At 34.9% G+C, this 26,454-nt stretch overlaps 2 protein-coding genes across 3 annotated transcripts in view; both read right to left on the bottom strand.

Annotated features, from left to right (window-relative positions):
- The window catches only part of LOC132173978 (vesicle-associated protein 1-2-like), a 31,516-nt gene extending 19,067 nt beyond the window's left edge, over positions 1 to 12,449 (bottom strand). The window contains exons 1-8 of one of the 2 annotated variants that reach the window (XM_059585690.1): positions 12,102 to 12,449; positions 11,941 to 12,011; positions 11,540 to 11,621; positions 11,332 to 11,447; positions 11,081 to 11,245; positions 10,927 to 10,977; positions 2,430 to 2,507; positions 1,312 to 2,008 (exon numbers count right to left, since the gene is read on the bottom strand). In XM_059585690.1, coding sequence (XP_059441673.1) covers positions 1,892 to 2,008; positions 2,430 to 2,507; positions 10,927 to 10,977; positions 11,081 to 11,245; positions 11,332 to 11,447; positions 11,540 to 11,621; positions 11,941 to 12,011; positions 12,102 to 12,153 — 732 coding nt within the window. In that variant the 5' untranslated portion in view covers positions 12,154 to 12,449 and the 3' untranslated portion in view covers positions 1,312 to 1,891. Of the gene's footprint in view, positions 1 to 1,311; positions 2,009 to 2,429; positions 2,508 to 10,926; positions 10,978 to 11,080; positions 11,246 to 11,331; positions 11,448 to 11,539; positions 11,622 to 11,940; positions 12,012 to 12,101 lie in introns of those variants that run through there. The other variant, XM_059585692.1, reaches the window with a different exon arrangement.
- An 8,911-nt stretch (positions 12,450 to 21,360) lies between these two features.
- Positions 21,361 to 26,240, bottom strand: LOC132176152 (phosphatidylinositol/phosphatidylcholine transfer protein SFH11). Its single transcript, XM_059588282.1, is given in 12 exon segments — positions 21,361 to 21,533; positions 21,626 to 21,667; positions 21,758 to 21,856; positions 22,049 to 22,117; positions 22,228 to 22,336; positions 23,451 to 23,500; positions 23,613 to 23,714; positions 24,303 to 24,380; positions 24,492 to 24,758; positions 25,575 to 25,591; positions 25,594 to 25,673; positions 25,765 to 26,240. Coding segments are annotated over 12 exon segments (1,347 nt in total). The 5' UTR covers positions 26,160 to 26,240; the 3' UTR covers positions 21,361 to 21,494.
- Between the last annotated feature and the right edge of the window lie 214 nt (positions 26,241 to 26,454).

Here is a 26,454-nt window from a genome sequence, read left to right as displayed (position 1 = left end):
AAGACACTAAAAGCAAAAGCCATTTATTTTTTAATACTATGTTGGTTGTTGAGATGGCATTTTGGTAAATCTCACATACAATCAAAGTGAGTGAGTTTCATGGCAGTTACATTTATTAATGAAAAATAATATTTAGTTAAAGTAGATAAATATTTAAAGAGTTTGATATTTGGTAATTTTAAAAAGTGGCTGGTTAAATTAAAAAAGAAATAAAAAAAAATAAAAAACAAAATAAAATTTGAAGTTAAATTTAGAAAAATTTTAAAGAGCTTGATGGGAATGCCTTGAAACCCCATTTCCCTAAGCATTCACAATGGGCTCTTTATATTTAGTTTTTCTCCAAAAATCTATTGAAACTCATGAAATACCAATTTAACAATCTCTCTTCTCTACTTTATATTTAACTCTTGTTATAGATGCTCTTACATTCCAAGAACAGAAAGCTAAAGTTATATAATTTTTTAAGCTTATTTTTTACTTTCCTCTCTCTCTTATTGATTTAAAACTAATAAAATAATAATATTTAACTAAAGTAAAGATATGTATAAAAAGTTTGATATTTAACTCATTTTAAAAATAAATCTCTTTGATAAAGGTTACTTTTTCTTCTCAAATTTAGCTTTTATTTGAAAAGTTCATTGTAAATGCTCTAATGTGGCCAAAAACAATTTTAAAATTCTTTGACCCATCATTTGGAAAAGATTAATGATATTTAGTATATTATTTTACGATTGCGACATAGCTTAAATGATATGGTAATGAAAATCAACACTTAAATTATTATTTAATCCCACATGCTTATCCGCACCATACCAACTTGCATATCAGATTTCATTTCTCTTTCTTTCAATAGGCCTTAGTTCTCAACTCTCAAAGGCAAAAAATTAAATTTAAAATAATAATAATAAAAACATTACCACCTTAGTACAATTAGGCCTCTAAATTATTATTTTTTACAAGTGCAATATTATTAAGTTGTATGACAATTGTTTAACAATATACTAAATGACATTACTCTTTGAGGAAATATATTCAAACAAGGCATGCACAAATACTTGAGCCGAGAAAATTTTCGAGCAACATAACGTCATAGCCAAAGTGGCATTTGCTAATAATGCAAATGCATATTGCATAGAGAAATGATTGGTTTCATTCTCCTACACATCTCTTATTTATCTCCGTGCAAAAAATGTGCAAATTCACCATTAAATCCGACATTCCATATGTGGTCTCACAGACTCGATGGTAAATTTAAAAATTAAAAATTAAAAAAAAAAAATAGTTAAGAGAATGACATATCTTCATCACATATAAGTGCTCCAAGATGAACACCAAAGATGAGTTTATAATTTTCAGTTGCACAAGTAGCAGATGAAGAGAAAGTGGGGAAACGAGAGGGAAAAGAACAAGTTTTGTTTCAAAATGATCTCACAAGCTCTATAGAAAGCAGTACAAAGGCTTACTTATACAGGGAATCTTCTGTACCTGCAAGTTTTACAGAAGCCCCTCTTGTTTCAAATCTTCTGTACCTGCAAGATTCTTGACACTGATCACTAGTACCATTGTCAGAAGGTCCAAAAACTCTAGAGTTGTAGAAAAAAATAAACAAAGAAAATATATTCCTCTTAAGTTACAAAAAGAATGCATGTTACCAAAAAATGAGTTACTTTGATAGTCAAGCAACTAGGACCATCCTCTCAAAAAAAAAAAAAAAACTAGGACCATGACTGCACCTAAACAAGTTTACTACTTCCACAAAGCTAACAACCAACAAAAGCATCATCACCCTTGGCGAGTTTCTTTCTTTTCCTTTCATTGTATTTCTTCAATGAACAGGAACAAAAAGGAAATCGAGGATAATATATGCAAAAGATATATAGCAGGCACAAGCTTAAGTCTTCTTCAAGAGATACCCCAAAATTATGCCAAGCAATCCGATCAAGACGACAAACAGGAGGGAGACACCAATACCGCCATGATTTTTCTGGCCTTCACGTCTCAGCAGTTCCTACACATTGTAATCTTTGTGAGACGAGAGATTCCAACCGCTCAAAGTTAACAGTATTTCATGAAAAATTGCTACTGCAAATATCAAAAGCACAACCACATTTGCTGCAGCAAGAAACTTCACAAATTTCAAATGGAACTTTCACATAGAAAAACAAATAACAGCCAGTCTTTTTCAAATTGGTTTTTAGAAGGAAAAACAAAATAAAAAAGATATCCAATCTCATATACTTCGAAATTCTGCATATCATGATAACAGCACAACTTAAATAAGAATGATCAAATATTTCTCAAAGAAATCATAGACACTTCAGTATAGAACAAAAAAGTTACTGCAAACCAACCCCCTGCCCCCCACCGAAAGAAGAAAAAAGAAAAAGTAGTTATAGCTCCATCAAAATGAAGTTGCAGTCATAACTCACCAATTCCTGACGAAGCTTGTTATTTTGTTGAATCGCATTGTTCTTTTCCTCTGTAAGTTTTGAAACGAGGGCTCTTGCCTGCAATTATTTCCAGAATCATCAATCATGAATAACGTTTCAGCACTTGGTAAGCTTAGGAAGATGTCTATTACACATCAAAAGAAAAATGAATATCCAACTGTGGCAGAGCAGCAGAATTACATGCAATATGGCAAAGTATTATGCAAAAACAATACAACCAAGTATCTTGCGACATCTGAAGGAAATGAAGCGATTCAGAAGGGAAGTGGAATAAAAAAAGTCTCGTCAAAAAAGAAAAACGGATGGTTGGAAATAGGAAATATTCAATGCTTTTTAACGACTGTTTTCCTAAACTTTTAACAGGTTGTTCCTATCTCAACCCAGATCCATTATCCATGCAAGCTAGTCAATAGGTAAGAAAAACTACAATCAGAAACACCTATTAACCTGTAAATGTGAGGGGCTTATCTCTGTATTAGACCTACTCGAACTCAAACTCCGAGAGATAATGCAGAGGATGATAAGCATCAAGAAGAAGACTTATGATAGGACTCAAACTCCTAGAGATAATGCAGAGGATGATAAGCATCAAGAGGAAGACTTATGATACCTATAGTGTTTAAACTTGTATTGTATTGTAGAGTTTAAAGTAGTATTGACTTGTAACTCTTTCTTGGCTATATATACAAACACTACTGCATTAGTTGATGTAGGCAGCATTACACAAAATCACTTAGAGAGAGACGCATTGAGATTTGCAAGCAATGAAAGCATTCCAGCCCCCAATGAAAGCAATTACCGGCTCTCTTAAGATGTGGTGATGTAGCTATTGATGAAGGCACCAAGATGATCACTCTCGCAGAAAGCAAGAATTATTGCCAACTATCCAAGAAGTACACACCACTAATCAAAATGTGGTGTCCGTGATAAACCCCATCAAATTTTGACAAGCTAAAAAGATCAGGTGGAGCTAAAATGATAGCAGCTGAGGGACCTTACAAACGAAGGACATTAGTCATTAGTCAATGATAGTTTCCTCAACGGTCAGTTCATTTCCTCCCAACAAGTTTTTCTTTTTTCAGTTTTTTTCCTTGTCTAACAATACTTCAGAAACGATTTTATTGAATATGAATAGTCATGTTCATTACATAATCATATTTCTGTATAAAGTAATCTTTGGAGCATGACCAGTTAGTTCTATGTTTAAAGTAAATATTCTAAAAGATACCAGTTATATAGAGGTAACAGACCAATATATGCTTGTGAAACCAAAATTCAATTTAAGCTTCTCTAATAATTTGTTCAGCTATTAATATCAAAGTGAACTTTGTGAAGACTGTAGGAACAGTAAAATCTTGTTAGAATATAAACAAACTTCTTTTTATATATAAATAATCGAGATATCATTAAAAGCGTAAGGCACCTCATGAGAAAGTATACAAGAGAAGCCACCTAATTAGCAAGGACAGAAAGAATAAGAAAATCATAATAACTAATCAACAAAAAATAAACAAAATCAGTTGTCAAAAGATACAATATGTTGAAAAATAAAAACTCAATCTCCTCCAAAGTCCTCTCACGGTCTTCAAAACTTCTATCATTTATTTTCATCCATAGACACCACACAAAAGGCACAAAAGCACCATCTTCCACATAGGAGTACCTCCGAGTGTTGCTAGAATCCACCAACAAGCAGACAAATCAACTACTCACATAGGCATAACCCAAGACAACCTAAATCGACTGAAGAAAACATTTCAAATGGCACAAACAACCTCACAATGAAGCAGAAAGTGATTTATAGACTCCCCATTTCTTTTATACATACAACACCAATCAACCACAATGACGTGCTGCTTCCGGAGATTATCCATGGTAAGGATCATTCTTAAGCCCACCAGCCAATCAACAAAAAAATGCCACCCTCAACAGAACCTTAGTCCATGAAACACTTCACCAAGGGAAACAAAAATATTCATGGCAACCATGACACTGTAGAAGGATTTAACACCAAACAACCCTCTTTTGAAAAGAGACCCACCACAACTTGTCCTCCCCTTCCCGTCTCATTCTCGCTAAATACAACATCAATAAGAACGAAACAGGCTTCCATCTCCCAATCATAAGCCGCTCTAACAAAGCTCACGTTCCACTACTTGACACCTCCAAAAAAATTCCAAGTGAGCCAACCAACGAGAGGAAATAAGGACATGAAGTACGTAGGTAAGTTGGATACAATGCTCTTGATAAGGGTAATCCTACTACTCTTAGACAAATACAACATTTTTCAACTAGCCAACCAACGTTCTATCTTCTTGATAACATCGTCCCATATATGCTTGGCCTTATAGGATGCCGAAAAAGAGGACAGAAATTTGCTACAAACTGGTTTGTAGCTAATTCATGCAAATTCATCTAATAAGTTGACATGTGTCCCATAGCTATTAAAAAAATATGTAAGAAGCACATGTTGTTTAAAAATAACACGTGCTTCTCGCATGTTAAGAGACACATAACACTTTATTAGATGAGTTTGTATGAATTAGCTACAAACCAATTTGTAGCAAATTTTTGTCCCCCAAAAGCCAACCCAGCCGCATTATCAACATCTCCCACAAGAACCAATTCCAACTTGGCTAAGTTCGTCTTCAAATCCGACATAGCTTCAAAAAGTAAGAATAAGCTCTGTAAATTACGAAGATGATTAGGGGAAGTGATCTTTCTAAGTCACTAACAATTTCTACCTTCTTTATACTCTCCTCAAGACCTAATCCCCACACGTAGCTCCTCCAAAAAGATCTTCTTCTTCCTTTCTACATTCCTAAACACCTCCCCATTCCATCTCTTTAGGTCAACTTCTAAAGCCTTGAGCTTGCTAACTAAAATGAAGCTAGGAGTGCCTCGGAAAAGATAAGAATCCCACTATTGTTTCACCCTATCTACAAAGCCTTCAGACTTTAGCCACATATTTTCAAATTTAAAGGGCCTACTACCCCTATGAAAGTCACCACATTCGAGGAGGATCAAAAAATTATATGAGCAAAGTTTAGGGAGCCTCCTTTGTGACACGCCACGAAATTGGGCTACCCACTTTGAAGAAACTAGGAATCTATCAATTATTGACCAAGAGAGAGTCTTTCTCGAGTTTCTTCCCTTGATTTAGGGTGCGTTTGGGAGTGCGTTTTTAAAAAAATAATCTGCAATTTTAAACCAAATCGCAATTTTAAGGTGTTTGGGATTGCGATTTTAAAAACGCAAATTTTAAAATCGCAAAAAAATCTGCGATTTCCATAAGCTGATTAGAGGGTGCTTATTTGAAAAAGTACGAATTTAAAACAAAATCACGATTTCTATTAAAAAGATATTTGGCGCAATAGTTACCTTTTTTAGAACGGGAATGAAAAAAATACCAAGAATACCCACCTAAAATATATTAAAACCCTTATTTTCTCTTCTTTTTTTTTTTCTTCATCCTCTCTGTCTTGTTCATCCATATTGGTAATTTGGCCATGAAACCGCAGTTATGTGCTAATGTTATCCAAACACTCAATTGATAAAAAAAGTACTTTTTAGTATGTTTTACCAAACACTTGTGCGATTTTAAAAAGTAGCGATTTTAAAAACGTAATTTTTAAAAACGCAATTTTTAAAATCGCATTTATTGAAATCGCACTCCCAAACGGGCCCTTAGTGAAGGAGAGATGGATAGAAGGCTCTGTCCAGTGAATTCCAGTAGTGCAAACGCCCAAGTGAGTGCCCCGATTATTTGACAAGGTAAAAGTTTTGCCCAACAAAAGGGAGGTCCATCAAGCCCAAATCAAACATGAAATCAGTAAATTCCACCATAGCTGGGCATAAACGAGGTTCACCCAATCTCTCACAAGGCAATCTGATAACATCAAATCACCCCCAATGCAACAAGGCAAGTTCCACCAGCTGAGTAAGCCAGCCAACTCATCCCAAACAAGCCCTTTATCCCTATCAAAATTAGGGTTTTAGACACCCACAAAAGCCCAAGTGAAATGATCCTCAACATTTCAAAAGGTGGCAGCCAATGATAACTCCCCCACACGCTTGTCAATCTTCTCCACCACCCTCCTATCCTACAAAATCAAAACACCACCTGAAGCCCCCTCTGGAGTCCAAACAACACCAATCCACATGATGACAACCCACAAACTACGCAATACACAAAAAATTACGAGACATGACTTCAAGCTTGGTTTCTTGGAAACAAACAATGTCAACCTTCCACTCTCTGAGTAAATTCCTCACCATCAAACACGTATTCTCCTCATTCAACCCGCTCACATTCCAGGATAATAGTTTAGGCTTCATGGAAAAAATTGATAACTAAAGGCTTGAACACTCACCTTTTGAACCATAACTAATGGAACACTTGTCTTCTCTACTTCCTACTACCTTTGTTCCCTTGTTCAAATCTAGGGGCAGAGCCATGCTGCCTACGGCATTCTTTGGCTTCAATTGCTATCAGAATAGCCAAAAATTGCCCCTCAAAACCGTCACACAAGACCACCACAAGCCGATGGATTTCCGTTGCTAAATGCACTACCCAATCTGAGCACTCAAGGCTTGGGCCCCTAATTCCCCAACATAGTAAAGAGAAGAGCTTAGAGGGGTGCATAAAGAGGCCTCCACCCCTATTGAATAGCTCCACAACTCCATTACCCCCATCACACCTCAAATCCATTCTAGCCAAAGCAATCAACACAGATCCATAACCTCCCGAATCATCCCCTATTCCTGAGGAATAGCAAGGGGCAGAGGGACAAAACTGTGGCAATGAAGCCACTTGGTGGTGGAGTGAATCCAAGCTGCCCACCCCCTCCTAGCCCCAAGGTTAAGGTGCCAACTTCTAGGAGTGGTGGAGAGAATGGGTCAGTGATCTCTAAAACAAGTTGACCCAACACCAACAACTCCTGAGATTAGTGTAAAGAGTGTTTTGGCAAGCTCTGAAATGAACTGAAGTTCGCTAGTCGTCATCGCTACTACCTCAAGACTTGAACCACCAGCATTTGTCCTACCCTCCACCTCCAACCTAGGTTGAAGCTCGACGATCGGACCAACAAAAGTGTTGGAAGGGATAGAGCCACCAAGGGTGTAGGTCGGCGCTGTTGGGTCACCGGGCTGACTCGCTCCCGTGACCTCCTTAGGGCCAAAACCCGTATCCTTCTTTGAGTGCAAACACTACCCCTTACATGTAACCTTCTCGGGCCCAAACCTAAATCCTTCTTCAGATGTGATACTTGCCCCTTACACAAGCCCTCGAGCTGACCCAATACCCAAGCTTGGGTTTGAAAGCAAACTTTGGTCGAGATCCATCATAGCCCATTGGAGCCTTCCCTTTTGGGTCACAAGCCTTAAGCCTCTCACCAACCATCAAGCCTTCAACTAAACTAGACCTTGAGAAATTTGGGCATAGGACTCAGTAGGCCACACGCACAATGGCTCAGGCCCAAGTCCATTCATTTTAAACACCTCACCACATACCTTTTAAAATGGAGTAACGGGTTTCTGAAGAAGCGCACTTTGAGCCTTATATCAATATGAGCTTTATCATTACTTGAAGTTTCTTCTTCGCACTTTCTCCAATTTCAGACGCAACATCAGAGCCATCTAGTCCTGTCAACATCAACTACTCCTTTAATGCATGCATTTTAGGGAACACGGAACCGCCCTTTGACGCTAGCGAAGACTCTACCTCCTAAGCTGGAGACGTTGGAGGAGCCTTATCCTTAAACGACAGCAAACGACAGCACCTCTGCAAAACTTCTCTTCCCTCTAATCTCCGCCATGGCTTTAATTTCCGAGGTCGATTTTCTACTTACGCCACCGTGAATCAACTAAGAAATTCACAACCACTCAACTCCAAAGCAAAAGATCTCTAGCCTTTGGCATTTCTCCCTTCCAGCATGATGATGAAACCCCTTCCTCTACCACAAGTAGGGGTTTAATGCTAACTGACATTTTATCTATGCGTTGTGTTTGTTCTTTTCTTTTTAAAGGATAACTTTACCCAGATGTACAACCATTACAAGCATAAGCTACAATCATAGATCTTCCTTATGAATGAAAGGTTACACCAATGTAGCGATAAGTTCAAAAAACCCACAAAAATTTTACTATGTTATCCTAAAGGATCTACATCAAATCAGTTGTTACAAAAGTATGTATGCATTCACATTAAATGATTATAAAGCACATGCACCATGAAAATCCAACTACTGCTCAAGTTTTTTCTTTTTCTGGGTAAGAAGGGAAAGATCACAAACCAGCTTAGCTGAAATTGAACAGAAGAGAGAAGGGAAAGAATTGTGTACATATAGTATCTTATTCAAGACTTACTACATGGAAAATTTTTGTGCCATACTAAAATTTTGTTAGCATATAAACAAAACTTCCAGTACAATCAAAAGACAACTCGGTAGGACATTGTACTCTTTCTCAAAACCATAGTAAAGTAGAGTTTAAACCACCACAATCATAGACTGACTATCTATGCATTGTGTTTGTTCTGCCCTTTTTTAAGGATAAGTTCACCCATGTGGACCAGAATTACAAGCATAAGCTATAATCACAGATCCTCACAATAAAAGAAAGATTATACCAGTGTTGTAATTTATGTTCATAACACCCACAAGAATTTTACTATGTTATCTCAAAATCAGACAAGCACGTATATATACCAGATAAATAGTCATAAAGCATATGCACCTTAAAAATCCAACTACTTTTTTTGATAAGTCAATGCACCTTAAAAATCCAACTACAGCTCAAGTTTTTTTCTCCTTTTGGGTAAAAGGGGAAAGATCACAATCAACTTAGACAAAGCTAAATTGGAGAGAGAAAGGGTAATAAGCGGGACCCAGAAACCTATAACTTTCAAGCAATTGCTGACTAGAAGAAGAAGCAGAACATTTATAAATCCAATTTTACTCCCGCTTCTCACCGATGTGGGACAGGGTGAAACCTTTTTTTTCCTTTTTTGGGTAAAAGGGGAAAGATAATAAATTGGCTTAAGCGAGGCAAAATAGGAGAGAGAAGGGCAATACGACCCATAAACCAATAACTTCCAAACAATAGCTAATTGAAAGAAGCAGGATGGCGCTTATAAACCCAATTGTTAGCTGATATTTGATAGGGAAAACCTTTTTTTTTTTTCTTGGTAAGAAATGAAAGATCACAAAAAATCCAATTTTACTCCCACTTCTCACTGATGAGGGACAGGGTGAAACCTTTTTTTCTTTTTCTGGGTAAATTGGTTTAAGCGAGGCAAAATAGGAGAGAGAAGGGCAATAAGCAGGACCCACAAACCAATAACTTCCAAACAATAGCTAATTGAGAGAAGCAGGATGGCGCTTATAAAACCCAATTGTACTCCTGCTTCTCACTGATATTTGATAGGGAAAACCATTTTTTATTTCTCTAGGTAAGAAATGAAAGATCACAAATCAGCTAAGGGGAAGGTGAGAGAGGCAATTATTAACTGGAAGAATAAGCATGGCACTAATAAACCCAACTATACGCCTGCTTCTCACTGATGTGGGACATGAGAAAACCAATTTTTCTTTTTCTAAGTAATTGGGGAAAGACCACAAATCGGCTTAGGCGAGCTGAATAAGAGATAGAAGAACAATAAGCTGGACCCAATAAAACTCAACATCAACCCAACTACAACACAAGTTACTTCACACAATAAAACACAACATAATCTATGTACGTTAAAATTTTTGATAAAGCATTTCATGTTAGGTCATCAAAGAAAAGCACATATAGATCTGTATGCTAGTGAGTTTCACAGGATGAGGGCATCACCTTAAAGAAAAGGAAGCAAAAAGTGAAATGTTTACTTTCAATATTTTCTTCTCAAAGAATGCAGTCCAACAGCAGAATATTGTCTTTGAAATTAGAAAAGAAAACGAAAATTGAACATGGAAAGAAGGAACCCCAGTTACAAATGATCATTACAGCACAAATTACGTCTCTTGCTGAAGGAATTATTGAGTTTTCTTGTTGGAGGGTGGTTGAGGATCAAAGCAATTGACAACAATGACAAGGGTTATGGAAACTAATGGTAACATTTTATCCGTAGAATCTTCATTGTAGAAGAAAGCACTAGCAATACTACCACAACCCATCATGAGTGTGCAATTTATGCTGAACATGTTGATGAATTAAGCCATATATTCTTATTCATAGATACTGTTTACTCTAGAGCTTAAGCTAACAATTCTGTAATGAATCTAGCTAATAAAACTGTAAATAGCTCTTGCTTAGTACAACAGTTATTTAATAAACAGTGTAGCATAGAGTAAGACAGACATATGACCCTTCATATCGAATACTATGACCTTTACAAACAATGCAAGCCCAGAAAGCTATCTACTATCTGAGAAAGACACACAAGGCACAAACAACCACTCTGAGAGAAGACTTTTTTTTTTTCCTTGGTTACCTCTGCAGATTTGTCTTGAGGCTCGAACTGTTCAAGAGATGCTCTTGTAGCCTGAAAATCACCAATGAAAGACAATGCAATCAATGTTCCCATGGAAATAGAGAATAACACTATAGTCCTGCACCAAAACATTGAAAACTACTTAAGCACTCACAGCAGTGAACCCAGAACCATTCGAACTTCCATTCTCAGAAACATAACCCCTTGGCGAAGACCCTTCTTCTGACCCTTCTGGTACCGGAGAAGGTGGTTGGGGTGGAGAAACATAAACCACTCTCAATTTGCACTCCTCAACCACATGTCCAGCCTCCTTGTTGAACTAAGAAAACCCACTTCCATAATTATAAAATTGAACATAAACCTCACAAATTCATAAGAATCTGTAGCAATGCACAAGATCTTTACCATTTCTGGGGTAATATCTTTGGGGGTTACACCATCGTTTACTTTTACACTCTGAAGGAGAAACTTGTCCTTGCATTGCAAATCAAGAGGACCCTCCTTCTGTGATTGCATTGTAACTATATCCAGACCAAACATTTGCAGATCAGCAAATAACTATCAAATCCTGACCAAACACAACATCAAATAACAAAATGATCGCTAGAGGCACCTATAACATCACATGTGGACCGTGGCAAGACGATTCCGGTGTTCGGACGAACACAATACTTCTTCGGATTCGTCGTTTTCACCTGCCCATGACCAATTCATATGAGAAAAGAAAAACCTTTAGCCAAATCCACATTTTCAATTCGAAATTTGAATACTATTCCTTTGTTATTTCGATTAAAAAAACAAAAGTACAGATAAACTAGGCCGAAAATTAATTACATTTATGCTTAATTGAATTGATTTATTTGTTTTCGCGGGTCCCAAAATTATGAGCAGTACAAGTCAGACTTCCAATCTCCACTATTTTCCCACATTTTCTCAGCAAGCAAACAAAAATTACTACTTCACGCAACAAAGCAAGCAAAATTTTAAATTGGAAAAAATAAATAAAAAGATTACCTTGAAAGCTACATAATCATCGGTCTTATTTGACAGCTGAAGCGAAGAAGAGATCTGTCTCTTCAATTCAACTAACGAAACAAAACAAAAATAGAAAGCAATGAGCATAGAAAAAAAAAAAAAAAACAGATCCGTGAGAGAAGGATGGCGAAAATACTCACAGGGGAACTTGAGTTCGAGCGGTTCGATGCCGAGGAGCTCTCCCGTGCTCATCTCCAAAACAATGGCTTGACAGATTTAAAATTTAGCTTTCAGAATTACAAAAAAAAATTTAAAAAAAAAAAGAGTAGTTTTTGGAGAAACAGAAAGGCTGGGTGATGGATGATCGGGGGGTAGGTGGGGAAGAAAGAGATCAGGTGAAAACAAGATGGGCGGAGAGATCGAGAGGGGTTCCGGAGAGGTTGCCTTCTCTGTGTTTTCGGTAATTCGCCTTTCTCTTAAATACTTCACTGCTATTTTCAAAGAGAAAGAGCGAAGTGAACGTGCGTGGACGGATCGAAGGAAACACTTTCTCTACCAAACTGTCTTTTATATATATATATAATCCAAAGCATCCCAAATTTTCTTTTTAAAAGCTGATGACATCTCATTTAGAAATTAACTTTCAAAAAAAAAATTTTGAAATACGTATCACTCCTTTTAATTATATATATATATTATTGGCTCCCTACCTTTATCGATAGCGACACGTTTGAATTTGCAGTCAGATGTACACTTCAAAAAATAAAAAAAATAAAAAATTAGGGAATATTTGGTTTATTTTAATAATTTATTTTATAAATTAATTATTAAATTTATGAACTTGTAGTAAATAATAAACTCCACAAATTAAATAGTTGATCTATTAAATTTGTATAAAAATATGGGTTAAATATGAAAAATTTATCGACTCCTAACAAAAAAAAAAAATTAATTGTGTGATTTGAAAATAAGTCTTTTGTAAAGAAATCATAATTTGTTAAAATGCCGTCACAAATGATACATTTTTTCACAATTTTATTTAAAATTACACTTTTAGACTATAAAATTGGAGGGCAAACAGACTCCCATTCTTTAAAGTTTTGTTAGATATAATTATAATAAGGGAAATGACAGTGTTATTTTAGTGTTATCGTCGTGTCCTTTTACTTTTAAGTGGATATTATTTTTTAAAAAATAAATAAAAAGTCATCTTATATTTAGCATTTTTCTGTTCAAATACGTCTTATATTTCTTGTTGACATCAAAGACTGAAAATTTTAATACCTACATAAATGTAAAGTGAGGGTGTTTGTTAAGGGCAACTTAATTGTTTCTTATGCTTTTTTGTCTAACTTAACCGTTGTTTAGATGGAGGGAACAAACATAGATCAAAACTTCAAAGCACGGTTGCACAAATTTCAAGCTTTGGGAAAAATGTTCTAGTCATCCTTGAGCCTTCACTTTATATTAAATTGATTTCTTAAAGGTTATCAAATCACTCCCTAAAGTTCACATCATTACAAAAAGCTTCATTCGATCATTTTTTGTTAATTTATTAACCGTATTGAGTGACATAGGACTACTTGTAACGCTCTCAAATTTGGCCTTAATCAGTCTGGTAGAGTTACTGACAATTACCCAAATTCAGCTAACTGGTAACTAATTGGAGGATCGTCTCTCTAAGCATAATCAGAGTAGATGCATAGAAAAGTGAAATAAATATGAGGAATCTAAAAACCATAATAAAAGCATACACTATCCTCGAATTTTAGATATAGAGCAACTAATAGAAATACAAATGATCTGACCAAACCTGATAACAACGAGTAAGTCTCTGTCTCAACTTAATAAATCCAAAGTGGCAATCTCGCCACTATCCTCATCCTAGAAAGAGATTTCTTACAAGATGCAATAACTGCATAAGTCTAAAGACTTAGTAAGTAAACCTCACAGTTGAGTATGACATAAGCCAATTATTAAAGAGCAAAAATAAATGTGCAGCTTGACAATAATTTAAAAGAAGTGTTGTCTATATTTCAAAACCGAGGTTGGGTTCCCATCATAGGTGATTTCACTTTATAGACCTTAATCCCATTCCCTTAGATGTCTTGTAAATCATTTCCCTTGCAAGGCATTTTGTTAGCGGATCCACCAAATTCTGAATAGATTTCACATATTCAAGGATTAACTATCATTAGATCTCACAATTTTGATTCCAAGAATCACACCAGCATCTCCCATATCCTTCCCTTCAAAGTTAGAAGAAAGAAATCTTTTTGTTTCTTCTACACATTGTAGGTTACTACCAAATATTAACATGTCATCTACATACAAACAAATGATCACACCATATTTATAATACATTTATTTGCATCATTCACTCTAAATCCATGAGATAAAATAATTTTATCAAATTTCTCGTGCCACTGTTTAGGACCTTGTTTTAAACCATATAAAGATTTAATTAATTTACAAACTTTATTTTCATTTCTAGGCAAAACAAACCTTTCAGGTTGTTCCATATAAATCCCTTCATCTAAGTCACCATTTAAGAAAGCAGTTTATGCTTCCATTTGGTGAACAACTAAATGATTAATACAATAAGAGAAATTAAAACTCTAACAGAAGAAATTCGAGCAACAGGTGCATATGTATCAAAATAGTATGTCACTTCTCCATACCCTTTCGCCACTAAACGAGCTTTAAACTTATTAATGGTACCACCAACGTTACGTTTTTTTCTTAAAAATCCACTCATATCCTATTGCTTTTGAACAATGAGGTAAATTAACTAATTCTCAAGTTTGAATGGAAACTATTAATTCCATTTCATCATCTATGGCCTCTTTCCCAAAAACTACATCTTGCGAGGGCGTTGCTTCTTCATAAGATGAAAGATCATTCTCAATATTAATTATAAACTTAATTTCCTTCTTTACTTCATTTCTATCACCTTCTACACGATAGGTGAGAAAATTTGGTCCATAAGATGTTTCTGTTCTAGGCCTCTTACTTCTCCTTAGTTCGAATTCATTAGGATGTCCAACATTATCAATATTATAATAGGAGCACTAATAATATTATCCGGCATCTCAAGAGCATTGTGTTGCAACACACCAAAGTCTTGAATCTGGCATCTCAACTCCCGCAATATGACTATCAAGAGTGGTGGTTCAATGGTCCAAGAAAATTTTCAAGTGGTCAGGACATGTATTAGGGCGTAGGTTCAAATCTCAGCAATGGAGAATCCCCACAAATGCCTGATTAGTATTAACTGCCTTGGATTCTCATTGATACAGTAGAGCTGGGTCAAGCTATGACTCAGTCAGATTTGAGGGAACGTCTGCGGTTCCTACCGTCTAGGCCTCTCCTGTGCCGCTCCCAACGGGTGAGTGCTACTATGGTCACGCCCAGATAAGATAGCCACAATTAGTCTCTTCGGTCTACCAAATGAGAATGAGGCATAAACCGGCTTCAAATAAAAAAACAATGTTTTTTGCAACACAATGTACAGAGATACCAGGGACAATAAACTTCCTAGAGCTCCATATGCCCGAACATCAACTAACCCGAAAATGGGTGTCCACAATCATGCCGGGACAACCAAGGGGACATATACTCCCTGGTACTTTTTTTTTTTTGTATGAACAGCCTATGTCCATGTCTAGACTTCAGCTTTTGCACTTGTCTTTTCTAAAGCAACCCCAACTCCCGAAAACATAAGAATAAGTGTTGAACACCGAATGAACCAATTCTAAAAACCAAACAAAATAACTAAATGGATCCTTAATTGTCTAAAGAATTTATTTATTTTTATTATTATGAACAATATTACCTAAAATTGATATGAGTTCAATTCTAATTAGATGTGAATCTTCGATTCCAATCTATGATCCATCATGTCCATGATCATGCTTTGCTTGTTAGTAATATTTTTACCTTTCAACTTTATTATAATCAATAGTTGGTAATGAGATGCAAAACCAACATGCACCTACACAAGAACTAATTCACATCATGGTGTGAATATACTTGTAAGTGTTGCGTCCCATATTGAAAAAAATATAAAGATAGTAGTTAATATACCTAATTAAGTAGATCCAAGCCCATTAGTTTAAATTTTTAGACTAGAGTGATGTTCAAATATGCATATTAATATATTATTGGTAAAAACTCTAAAGTCGTTTATCTCCCCAACACGTCATAGGTACACATCATGAAGTTTTTTCCTCTCAATAGTAACACCTTTGAAAACTCCATGATGTGTACCTAAAAATAATGCATGTGTGCTGTTATATAAGTTTCTCTCATATGTGCTATGGATTTTTTTTTTTTTTTCTACCTCATTAAGTTTGGTTTGTTTTTAAGAAATCACTCAAGATAATGCTGAAGGTACCCATTTTTCTTAGACCCTCTTAATTTTGTTTAGTTTATTTTGCCAGTAGTTTTATATTATTTTGTATTTGTGACACCGTTAGAATAAGATTTTGAATAGTTACTTTTATTGTTGGATTTTTTTCTGGGTTAGTTTGATGAGTTTTGATTTGATTAATTTATTTGTTGCTCTTTCACTTTTTTTTTGTAATTGTTCTTTCGCTTGTTAGTGCTAATAAGAACTAAGCTAATTAAATAATTCTAACAAAAATCTTGTAATTCTAAGTACTTTTAAAGTTAATTCTTGATCCATAAATTTTTCTTAAAGATTAGAAAAATATGGGCAAAAAAAAAAAAACAATCAATTCATTCTTAAAAAAAATAAAAAAAATAAAAAATATGCGAGTCATTCAGAGGTTAAAACACCTTCAGATAGATCGTTAGCAACAAATCATGATGCTCTAGTGACTTATGAGCAGCCCTCTGAATATTCAAGAATCCTACCTGAAGAAAATGGCTGACATCTCCTTTGAACATGATCCAAAGATTTCATTGAGCAAGGAAAAATTTATTTGAGATTTCAATTGCAAGGTCATGAGCTTGATCTAGATTTTCAAAATATGTTCACTTTAACTGAGTTAGGGATTAGCAATTTCAGGAAAGTCAAAAATCTATTATTTGATTGACAAGTTGATTTGTTTAGTGTTGACTCTCTCTGTTTTTATTGTCACTACTAAATAACCATTTTTTGTCATGAAACTTGTAAAAACTAAATTACTTACGATAATGAAAGATGAGTTTCTAACATATCATTTGGTAGTTTATGTTGAAAAATAAATTGCTAAAGATTTCATTACAAAGATGGTAATTGGTGCATTTTATTCCAAGAGAGACTGTCGTCGGCAATAATGTGATGGAGATGCTAGGTTCTTTGTTGAATTTTGTTTTGTCCATGTCTATGGCAAATTAGAAAACCATTGTATTCGAAATGGAAATTATTTTAAAAAATAATTTTATAAACATGTAACTTTTGTATGCAATTAGATAAGTTGAAGACTTATCTACTTTTATTTTATATAAACACACGCGTGTGCACATAAAAAAAATTATATGTATTTATGTGTTTATGTAGGTTTGAATTTCATATAAAATAAATATTTTGGTTTCGCGGCTTATATTAAGGGTTGACTTGCCGACTTGAGCATATGGGAATAGGATCTTCTCCAGTCTATAATGGACTGGAGGGTATCCAGTTCATGGCTAGAATATTTTTAAAAAAATCCTAGAGTCACAAATGGGACACATGTCCCAATAACAAAAAATAATAATAAAATATTATTTAAGAAAAACAAATAATAAAAAAACAAGAGGTGACTGACACCTATCTTGACCATAAGGGGTGGCCGAACCACCCCAATGGTCGGCCAGGGATGGCCAGACCACCCATGGCCCATGGGAGTGGTCTGGCCACCCACAACGGCCAAACAAATTTTTTTTTTTTTTTTTGTTTTGCCCAACAAAGATGGTCCGGCCACCCCCAAGGGCCAAACGATTTTTTTTAAAAAATTAATTAATTTATTTTTTAAGTTTGGCCCTAAGTAGGTCTGGGGTGGCTTCGCAATAAGGGTGGTGCGGCTACCCCGAGGGCCAAACAACCTTTTTTTTTTTTTAGTTTGGCTGTTGGGGGTGGTCGAACAATCCCTTTGTTTTTTTTTAAATATTTTTTAATTTTTAATTATTTTTAAAGTATAAATAATATTTTATTATTATTTATATTAATTGAATAAATGTCTCATTTATGATCATAAGATCTTTTTAAAGAGATTGTAGCAATTAATTATATATTCTTCGGTCCAAAATAAAAATTAGAGGATCCTATTTCGAGCCTATGGCATTAACCAATAACCATGCTGCCAGCTCATGCCCATAAATAACAAATTACGACGTACAGGTACAGCTGCTCCAGCAAGTGCTGTGCTGGCCAATTAGGTACACTGTACACACATCAAGACAAGGTTACCCCATCAAAACTAAAATAAATGTATGTTTTAGCTTTTTCCTGCAAATTATTGGAGAAATATATCTTTCCAAAGCAGTATTAGGTGAGACCCACAAGCCAGCATGGCATCCAGAGAGAAAGGGGAATGTTAGATTTTTTTAAAAGAGTCAGGTGAAAAAAATAAGGGTAAGTGTGTTTTTTTTCGGAAATGCTATGATTTTTTGTGGTTCTCTTCAATCTTCATCTATGTGGATATTATTTTTTAAATAAATTAAAAAAAAAACTTATTATTACTTTTTTATCTTTTTCAAAAAATAATATACACTTAATATCAAGAGAAGATCATAAAATATTTACCATTTTCTTTTATTTTAAAAAGGGTTAAATACTTCAGACCCATTGGGGTTTCACAGTTTTATTTTTTTCTCTTTGGGGTTTCATTTTTATCACAGGAGGTCCCTGTGGTTTTGATAATAGACCAAGTTAGTCCTCCGTCAGTTAACCGTTAGTTGACTTAACGGAATTTCACTTGGACCAATCAAATGTTGACACGTGGCACCTACTTAAATTTTTTTTAATTAAAAAAAAAATGTATTTTCTAAAAAAAAAAAAAAAACAACAAAAAAAATAAAGAAAAAAGATCGGCCACCCCCATGGCCAAAGGGGGTGGCCAAGCCACCCCCAATCTTTTTTGTTTTTTTTTTTTGTTTTTTTATAAAATACATTTTTTTTTAATTTAAAAAAAAATTAAATAAGTGCCACATGTTAACATTTGATTGGTCCACATAGAATTCCGTTAAATCAACTAATGGTCAACTGACGGAAGACTAACTTGGTCTATTATCAAAACCACTGGAATCTCCTGTGATAAAAATGAAACCCCAGGAGGGAAAAAATAAAGTTGTGAAACTACATAGACTAATTTAGTATTTAACCCTTTTAAAAAATAAGAAAAACTTCACTTTAAACTCCTGAACTGCCACGATTTGACATAATCCCCCGAACTTTGAAACCTCTCAATTTAGACCCTTGAACTTTTAATTACAGTTAATTCGAACATCTCCTTTAGATTTTAAACGTTAAAAGTGAGACAATGACATTTATACTCTTTACTTTTTTATAAAATTTTAAAAAAGTAACCTCTTTTTTTAATTTTTTTTAATAAAAAGAAAATTGAAGGGTAATTTTGTCTTTTTAAGAGTTTTAAAGGCAAAAATTGACAGAGATGGTAAATTGACTGCAATTAAAAGTTCAGAAGTTTAAATTGAGAGGTTTCAAAGTTTAGAGGTATGTCAAATCTAAAGTTTCACCTAAAAAATAATATTTATCTAGACAAAAAAAAAAAAAAAAACACCCGACATTCTCCTAAAAATGTGCTTCACTTAAACCTCCCACCAACCAGATTTTATTTGGTGCGAAAAAAAGACAAAAAGAAAGCAAAAGAAAAAGAAAAAACACAGAGAGACACAGCTGCACAGCATTAAGGCATTGATGGGGTCCCAAATGCACTCAAATAGTGATAAGATGAGTGAAGCTTTATGAAATTATTATTGTCTTTGGAGACTCCGACTATGTCCTATATGTTGGGAAGGCAGCTATACCGAATCTGCGAGTGAGTTTTTTTTTTTTTTTAATGTATTTGTTGAAAAAAAAAAAAAAAAGTTATTATTTTTTTTATTTTTTTAAATCAAATTGGGAAAGTGGTATAAGTGATTAAAATATCAAAAATTGGTGGACTCCTTTACACCAGGCTCAAAATAAAATTGCAAGTAAAAGAACCATAGTAAAAAAATAGGTTAGACATATGACATTTCAAAGAGACCGCACAAAGTAGTTGTAAAAGTATAAAGAGCGCAAGAAGAGATAAGAACCTCAAGAGGTTCACGCTAATTATAAGTGAAGGAACTTCAAGAGGTCCAAACCAATTTCCATCCCCCACCATCTAACAACAACATCAACCACTCGAAGGAAGTTGGCGCAAAAGAGACATTGTCAAGATCCAAATCTGGGATCGAAGAAAATGAATTGTTTGAAGTTGTTTGTTAATGCTTTTATTTTTGTTAAAAAGGTAAAAATCGAATAAAAAAAAGGTTATTATACCAACTCTATATGTCTTGTGGGCGACCAGGCCCCATGATCAATATAATAGGGCCAGGGAAAATGATCATCTCCATTTCAAAATCCCTCAATTTTCTTCACTTAGTGCATTTTGAAAGGTATTGCATTTAATGCACTACCATCATTAAAATTTTTGGACATCACTACTCTTCAAAATGCACTAAATAAAAGAAATAGAGAAATTTTGAAATGGAGAGGATCATTTTTCCTTTAATGGCTTTGTCTACCTCATAGGCATCCTATCTGTGAAGCTCTTATTTATTTATTTATTTTAATCGGTTATTTGTGGTTAAAAAAAAAAAAAAAATCGAAAAAAGAAAATGGCTGGCATTGCCATCATGGTTTCTTTAGGGCATGAATGTAAAAACTGGGAATCCATAGAATTATTTGTTATATTTTCTTGCTACCCTCTTTTCTTTCTAAATTAATTAAACTTTCTCTCTCATGCTTTGCTTAGAATCGTTAGGAAAAAGATGCACTGCCTAATTGTCATATGAGCTTTCCTCAATCATTCGTGAGAGAATATCTAAGGATTAGTTTGTTTCGACGTAAGAAAAACTTTAACAATTTTAAAAAATATTTTTCAATATTTAGCTCGTACGAAAAATAGGGCAACTTCTAGTGAACACTGCGGCGGATTATGGCTGCCGGTGGCGGATTCAAGCGAACTTTGGCGGTGAAAGAGAATGAACTACGTGAGAGAGTGTGTGCAAGAAGGAAAAGTTCAAGCTCGAAAAATGGTTTACGGTTTTTTGAAAATGAAAACTATTTTACAAAACTTAAAAATGGTTTTTCTAGTCTTTTGAAAACGTTTTAGTTCGACCATGGTTTTCAATCACATCAAACACAAAAAAATAGAAAAATATTTTACGTTGAAACAAACGAAGACATACATGGGCCATACCAAACATCGATTTGACAATCAACAATTGCTGTCAAGACTGACTTAGTACTTGCAAGTGGCTGGCTATAAATGGATAAAAATCTAATTGTCACAATTGGTATATCATGTCAATAGGAATTAGTATAATTAGTAGGCAATGTAAAAGAAAATCAATTTACTAATGATGCCATAGCTGTACTTCCCAAGTTCAAACTCTTGTCAATCCTCTATATTCTGTTGTACGAGTCCTTTCAAGGCCTTTGGGAGAAAAGAAGAATAAAAATTTTAGAAAAAGGATGATCTGACATAGATTGCCAAAGAGAAGCAGCTTATATATCTTTGAGACTCACCAGCTTGGTGTCTGCAAGTACAGCTTCCAGTGCCTCAATTTTCTGGTGATTATATATAAAAGGATGTCAACATCATTCTACATAGGATTTAGGTTATTTGAAACAAGACATGCAAGTATTTGCTCAACTCACTGTCTTGGTTTCTTCAAGTGCAGCTTCCAATGCCTGGATAGTTTTTAATGCAAACTTATCTGCATTTTTTCTTTCCACACGTTCTGACTCTTCATGTCTCTGCATTTGAATTCAATTAAGCTCTTAATTCTCTCAAAGTACAAAACAAGAGGGAAGGAAGCTTGAAAGAACAAGTTCTAAATACCAAAAAACAGTTTGGGAATTTGTTTGAAAATAAGGTTGCTTACCCCTGGGGTCATCAGTATGTCTTTGGTCAGAATCTAAATACTGTTTGAAAATAAGGCTGCTTACCATATTCTGCAAGAAGGCATCTGAAGCCACACCATTTTCTCCATTATCATCTTCTGTTGTGGAAAGTGTCTGTGAAAAATAAATGAAACATTCACGTTCACTATTATAAGATGGAAATTTGTACACTATGTTGCAGGAGAACACATTAAGAATTCTTCCAGAGCAACTGAGAAGTTAACCTGAAGTATTTCTATGATCTCTGGATTGTTCCAGGGTCCTTTGTCACTTAATAGGCAACCCCCATAGTCAGAACATGTGCAGTTCCCACCCAGAAAAGATGGCAAATTACTGCAGAATTGAATCAGCCAATATTAGATTTAATCAACCAGCACAATGTAGATGTTTTTGGCAATTAAAAATACCCCAAAGCTGTTCCTGGTGCTGGAGAAAGATACTGAAAAGTAGTTTTTAGAATTCATGGTGGGGGATGGGAATAGCATCCATTTATGGTTGGATTGGTGGCACCCAGATGGTATATTGTATGAGCAATATGGCTATAGGGTGGTTTATGATGCTAGAAGTAAATGGGATGCAAAATTGTCAAGTGTGATGAAGGGGAAGGAATGGGAATGGCAACCAGCCATTTCTGAGGAGCTTGTAAGCATTCAAAGTAAGTTGCCTATGGTGAAAATTGGAGAAATTTATAAGGCCATTTGGGTGGTATATCAAAGAAAAATTGCTACACCAGTGACACTTGGGAGGCAATTTGTATTAGTGGTGGAATCTGATATGGTTTTCTCTTGCATTTCCTAAACAAGCTTTTATCTTATGGTTGGCTATCTGAAATGGATTGACTACAGGTGATAAATTGTTGGGCTGGGGCTACATAGGTGAGGTAAAGTGTATATTCTGCAGAAACATAGAGATCATTTGTTTTCTTGAATATGGATTTAGCAAAAGATTGTGGAAAGAAGTTATGAGGAAATGCTTAGTCCATGATCCCCCATATAGCTTGTGCAGAAGTTGTGTATAGGCTTAAGAGCATGTTTGAGATTGCGTGTGAGAAATAGAGCTTTAAGTCAAAAAGCGTTTTTTTTGCCAAAAATGCGTTTTAACTATTTCTAGGCTTTTTAGATTCTTAAAAGCGCTTTTAATTTTTTTTACCAAACAAGTACTTTTTTCTTCAAACAGATTTTTTTAATGTTAAACACACTTTTAGGCCACTCAAACACAATTCCAAACATACCCTAAGTCATTGGAGGAATAAGAGCTTAAAGGCTAATGATTATAAGCTGGCATGCAGTGCAGCAGTATGCCATTTATGGAGGCAGAGGAATGACCTTAGACATGGAATTGAACCTAAAGCTGAGGAGAAAGTGCCTCTTGTTTGGGATATAATTCTTGTTTTGTGTCAATACAAATTCATTCATCAAAAAAAAATCATAATCACAAGACATGTTACCTAGAATCAATAACTTCTAGCAGGTTACTAATGTAGTTGTACCCAAGCACCTGAAACCTCACATGTTAAACAAGTGAACACTGTACTCTTGAGAAGGAAATGGCATGCAAATTACTGCCTCTACCCAAACGGGAGATCAACATTGACAAGAAAACTTCTCACTTGAATTTTTGCTATTGTTCTTGCATCCAGAAAGGTCTTGATAACTTTCCATAGAATCCGAAACCCAGAGCCAGCATTAATGATAAAGAGTCTATTTAAAGTCTGGGAGAATATCAGCAACCAAAATTTAGTATGATACATAAGTGCACATAAGCCAATTATTCAGTATGCTAAGAGAGACCCTTTGCATTCATATGCCTTCAATTTTATATTTCTCCTAGACTTTGTTTAAACCACACAAATTTCTAAAAGCCTTCGGCCATTGAAGTTTTGAGTTGCAAAATGAGACTTGATAGAAGAATTAACCAGAGTTCTGAGCTGTTGCGGTAGAGACAAATAAATCGTTTATTGGGGTACACAACAGGTTTAATTACAAAAGTTTTCTAAGAATAAACAGTGTAATTTGATCCTTCGATAGTGGATGAATTTCACGAGCTTGGTTGTCTCGAAGGTTTTACTTTCAAAGAGTTTTTCAAAAACCAAAATCTTATGAGGCATTTCCTACCATAGGCATAGACATCTTAAAACAAACTACGTTAAATATATCTTGTGTCATCTCTCTCTCTTCTGCATGTATGTTTATTTTATTTCGCATTTTAAGAGTTTCATTTCCATTATGTATAGTAGGGACGGAACTACATATAGACTAAGGGGAGCCACGGCCAGAGAATGGCCTTGCACTTACGGTACCTCTGGGTAATAATTGCTATCGATCTTCTGGATTTCTGTAAAGAGATATCTTGCAGGCTTCGAGAAATTAGACATTCCCTGCACAAAAATATTCAAATAATTGGTTCATCACCAAAAACAAAAGAAAAAAAAAAAAAAAAAACCATTGAGAAATGAATCAAAACAGAGAAAATGAGAAGAAATGCTCACCACTCCATTAACATCCAAGATACTTGTGGTGGATGCAATGTGTCTCTTAGCTGCAATTGAACATGCAGGGAATCTCAAATTTAAGGTTTTCTCTTGTTCTGAGACATGATACTTAACAAATCTTTCTATGGTTGTTATTTGCAGTAGGGAATTAAGGTCTACCATCCCAAGCCTTTCAATGTATACTGGTCTACCATATCTATCAACTCCATGGTATCCATGAGGATACCATTTCTTTACTTCTGCATGCTCCTTAAACATAAATTCCTGCATCATGTTCCAAGAACATCAATCTCAAAATAATCAATTGAAGTGTATATATATATATATATATATAGAGTCCCAAAAACCAAGATGATTATACAAGACTATCTATCAATATGGTTTTATGAGAAAGATAGAGAGTAAAATTAAATCTGAATTAAACAAGAGTAATGCTATATGCAGCAAGGGGCAGAACCACCCATTGGCTTGGGGGGCTGGCCCCCAAGCCATAGGGTAGTCCCCAAAAAAATAATTTTTTTGAAAAAAATAAACCTTTAAAAATTAAATTTTGCCTCCCAAACTAAAAGTTCTAGTTTCGCCCCTACAGCCAACCTATCCTGATGGACTTCATGGAGTAATGCTATAGTGGTCCCCGTCCACATAGAGTGATGCTATATGCAGTTCGTTTGAATGAAATTTGCATATAGCATTAATTTTATAAAAAACTTTACTTAATCCCGTGAACATTCATTGTTTTTCCAATCATTTAATTGAAGTTCAAAAACTCTCAATTTAGTGTATTCAACTTTTAAAAGTTTGTAATGTCACACATCAGTTAAGATTTCCTTAGAAATTCTCAAAATACACAATTTTTTTTAAAAAAAATTTAATTAAGGAAATTTTTTTAATTTTATAAGGGTATAAATGTCATTGCACCCCTTTTCGTTAAATTTAACCCCAAACCCGAACATGAAGATTAATATTACAAATTTTTTAAAATTTGATATAGAAAATTGAAAGGTTATGAAAGGCAATTAAAATTCCGGAGGCTAAATAAAAAATTTTCTTAATTTTAAAATAATTACTTGGAGAGTTCACCTTGGGAATGGCATCACCCCGAAATCCTCACGCCACTTGAGAAAATTCAAAAACATCTCCTTTGCTTTAAAAAAATTAAAATCCCTCATTCGTAGAAACCTAAAATCACACGAAACCACCATAACATATATATATTATGAACAAATAAACATGCATGAATCTATATAATGCAGTAAAAAAAAAAAGTTACCGTAGAAGGGTATGATAGTCATTGTGGTTTCCCAGTAGGTGGCCATCAACCAAAAGCAATTTACGGAAAGATTGAACAAGTTGTTCATCCTTTGGATCATGAGCTCCTTCAAGAACAATCTGCATGCTTTTGGTCCTCCTGATTCGGGTCAATGAGTCCCGAAATTTGATCGGGTAAGACATTAATGACTTGAACCCGAAATTCGAAGGCTGCTTGTGCTCTTGTTGAGGAGGGAGTTGCCAAAAGGTTTCAATGGGTGGATGGATAGATTTTGTCCTCCCATGGGGAAGCAGCTTTGATTTACTTAAACTCGATGGCTCTTCACCATTTTCACCACCACCACCACCACCAATTGATACAACTATCTCCCTGTCTTTTTCCTTTGGTGTGTCCATTTGTGAGCAACAAATTATGTGTGTGTGTATATATATATATAGATGTGTTGTACGTGTGAATTTGAACTTCAAAGTTCAATGTGTTAGCTGCATGCTGTTGAGGTTTTGAATTAAAATTGAATTGTTATAAGGGGTATTTGGGGAGACTATTGAACTTGCTTGAAGTCTCAAGAATTGAGCAAGAAGATAGGTCAATGGAACAGTGGGCGAGGGAGAGGAGGAGGAGGTGGAAGAAGAAGCAAAGGTGGTGGAGAAAGAATCATGGAAAGGCATGCTTTGATTCGGATTTTCGAAT

This window comes from Corylus avellana, chromosome ca3, assembly GCF_901000735.1.
Source record: "Corylus avellana chromosome ca3, CavTom2PMs-1.0".
NCBI classification, from domain to species: Eukaryota; Viridiplantae; Streptophyta; class Magnoliopsida; order Fagales; family Betulaceae; genus Corylus; species Corylus avellana.
The sequence above is the reverse complement of the archived record's forward strand: the minus strand, read 5'-3'. Positions and strand labels throughout refer to the sequence as shown.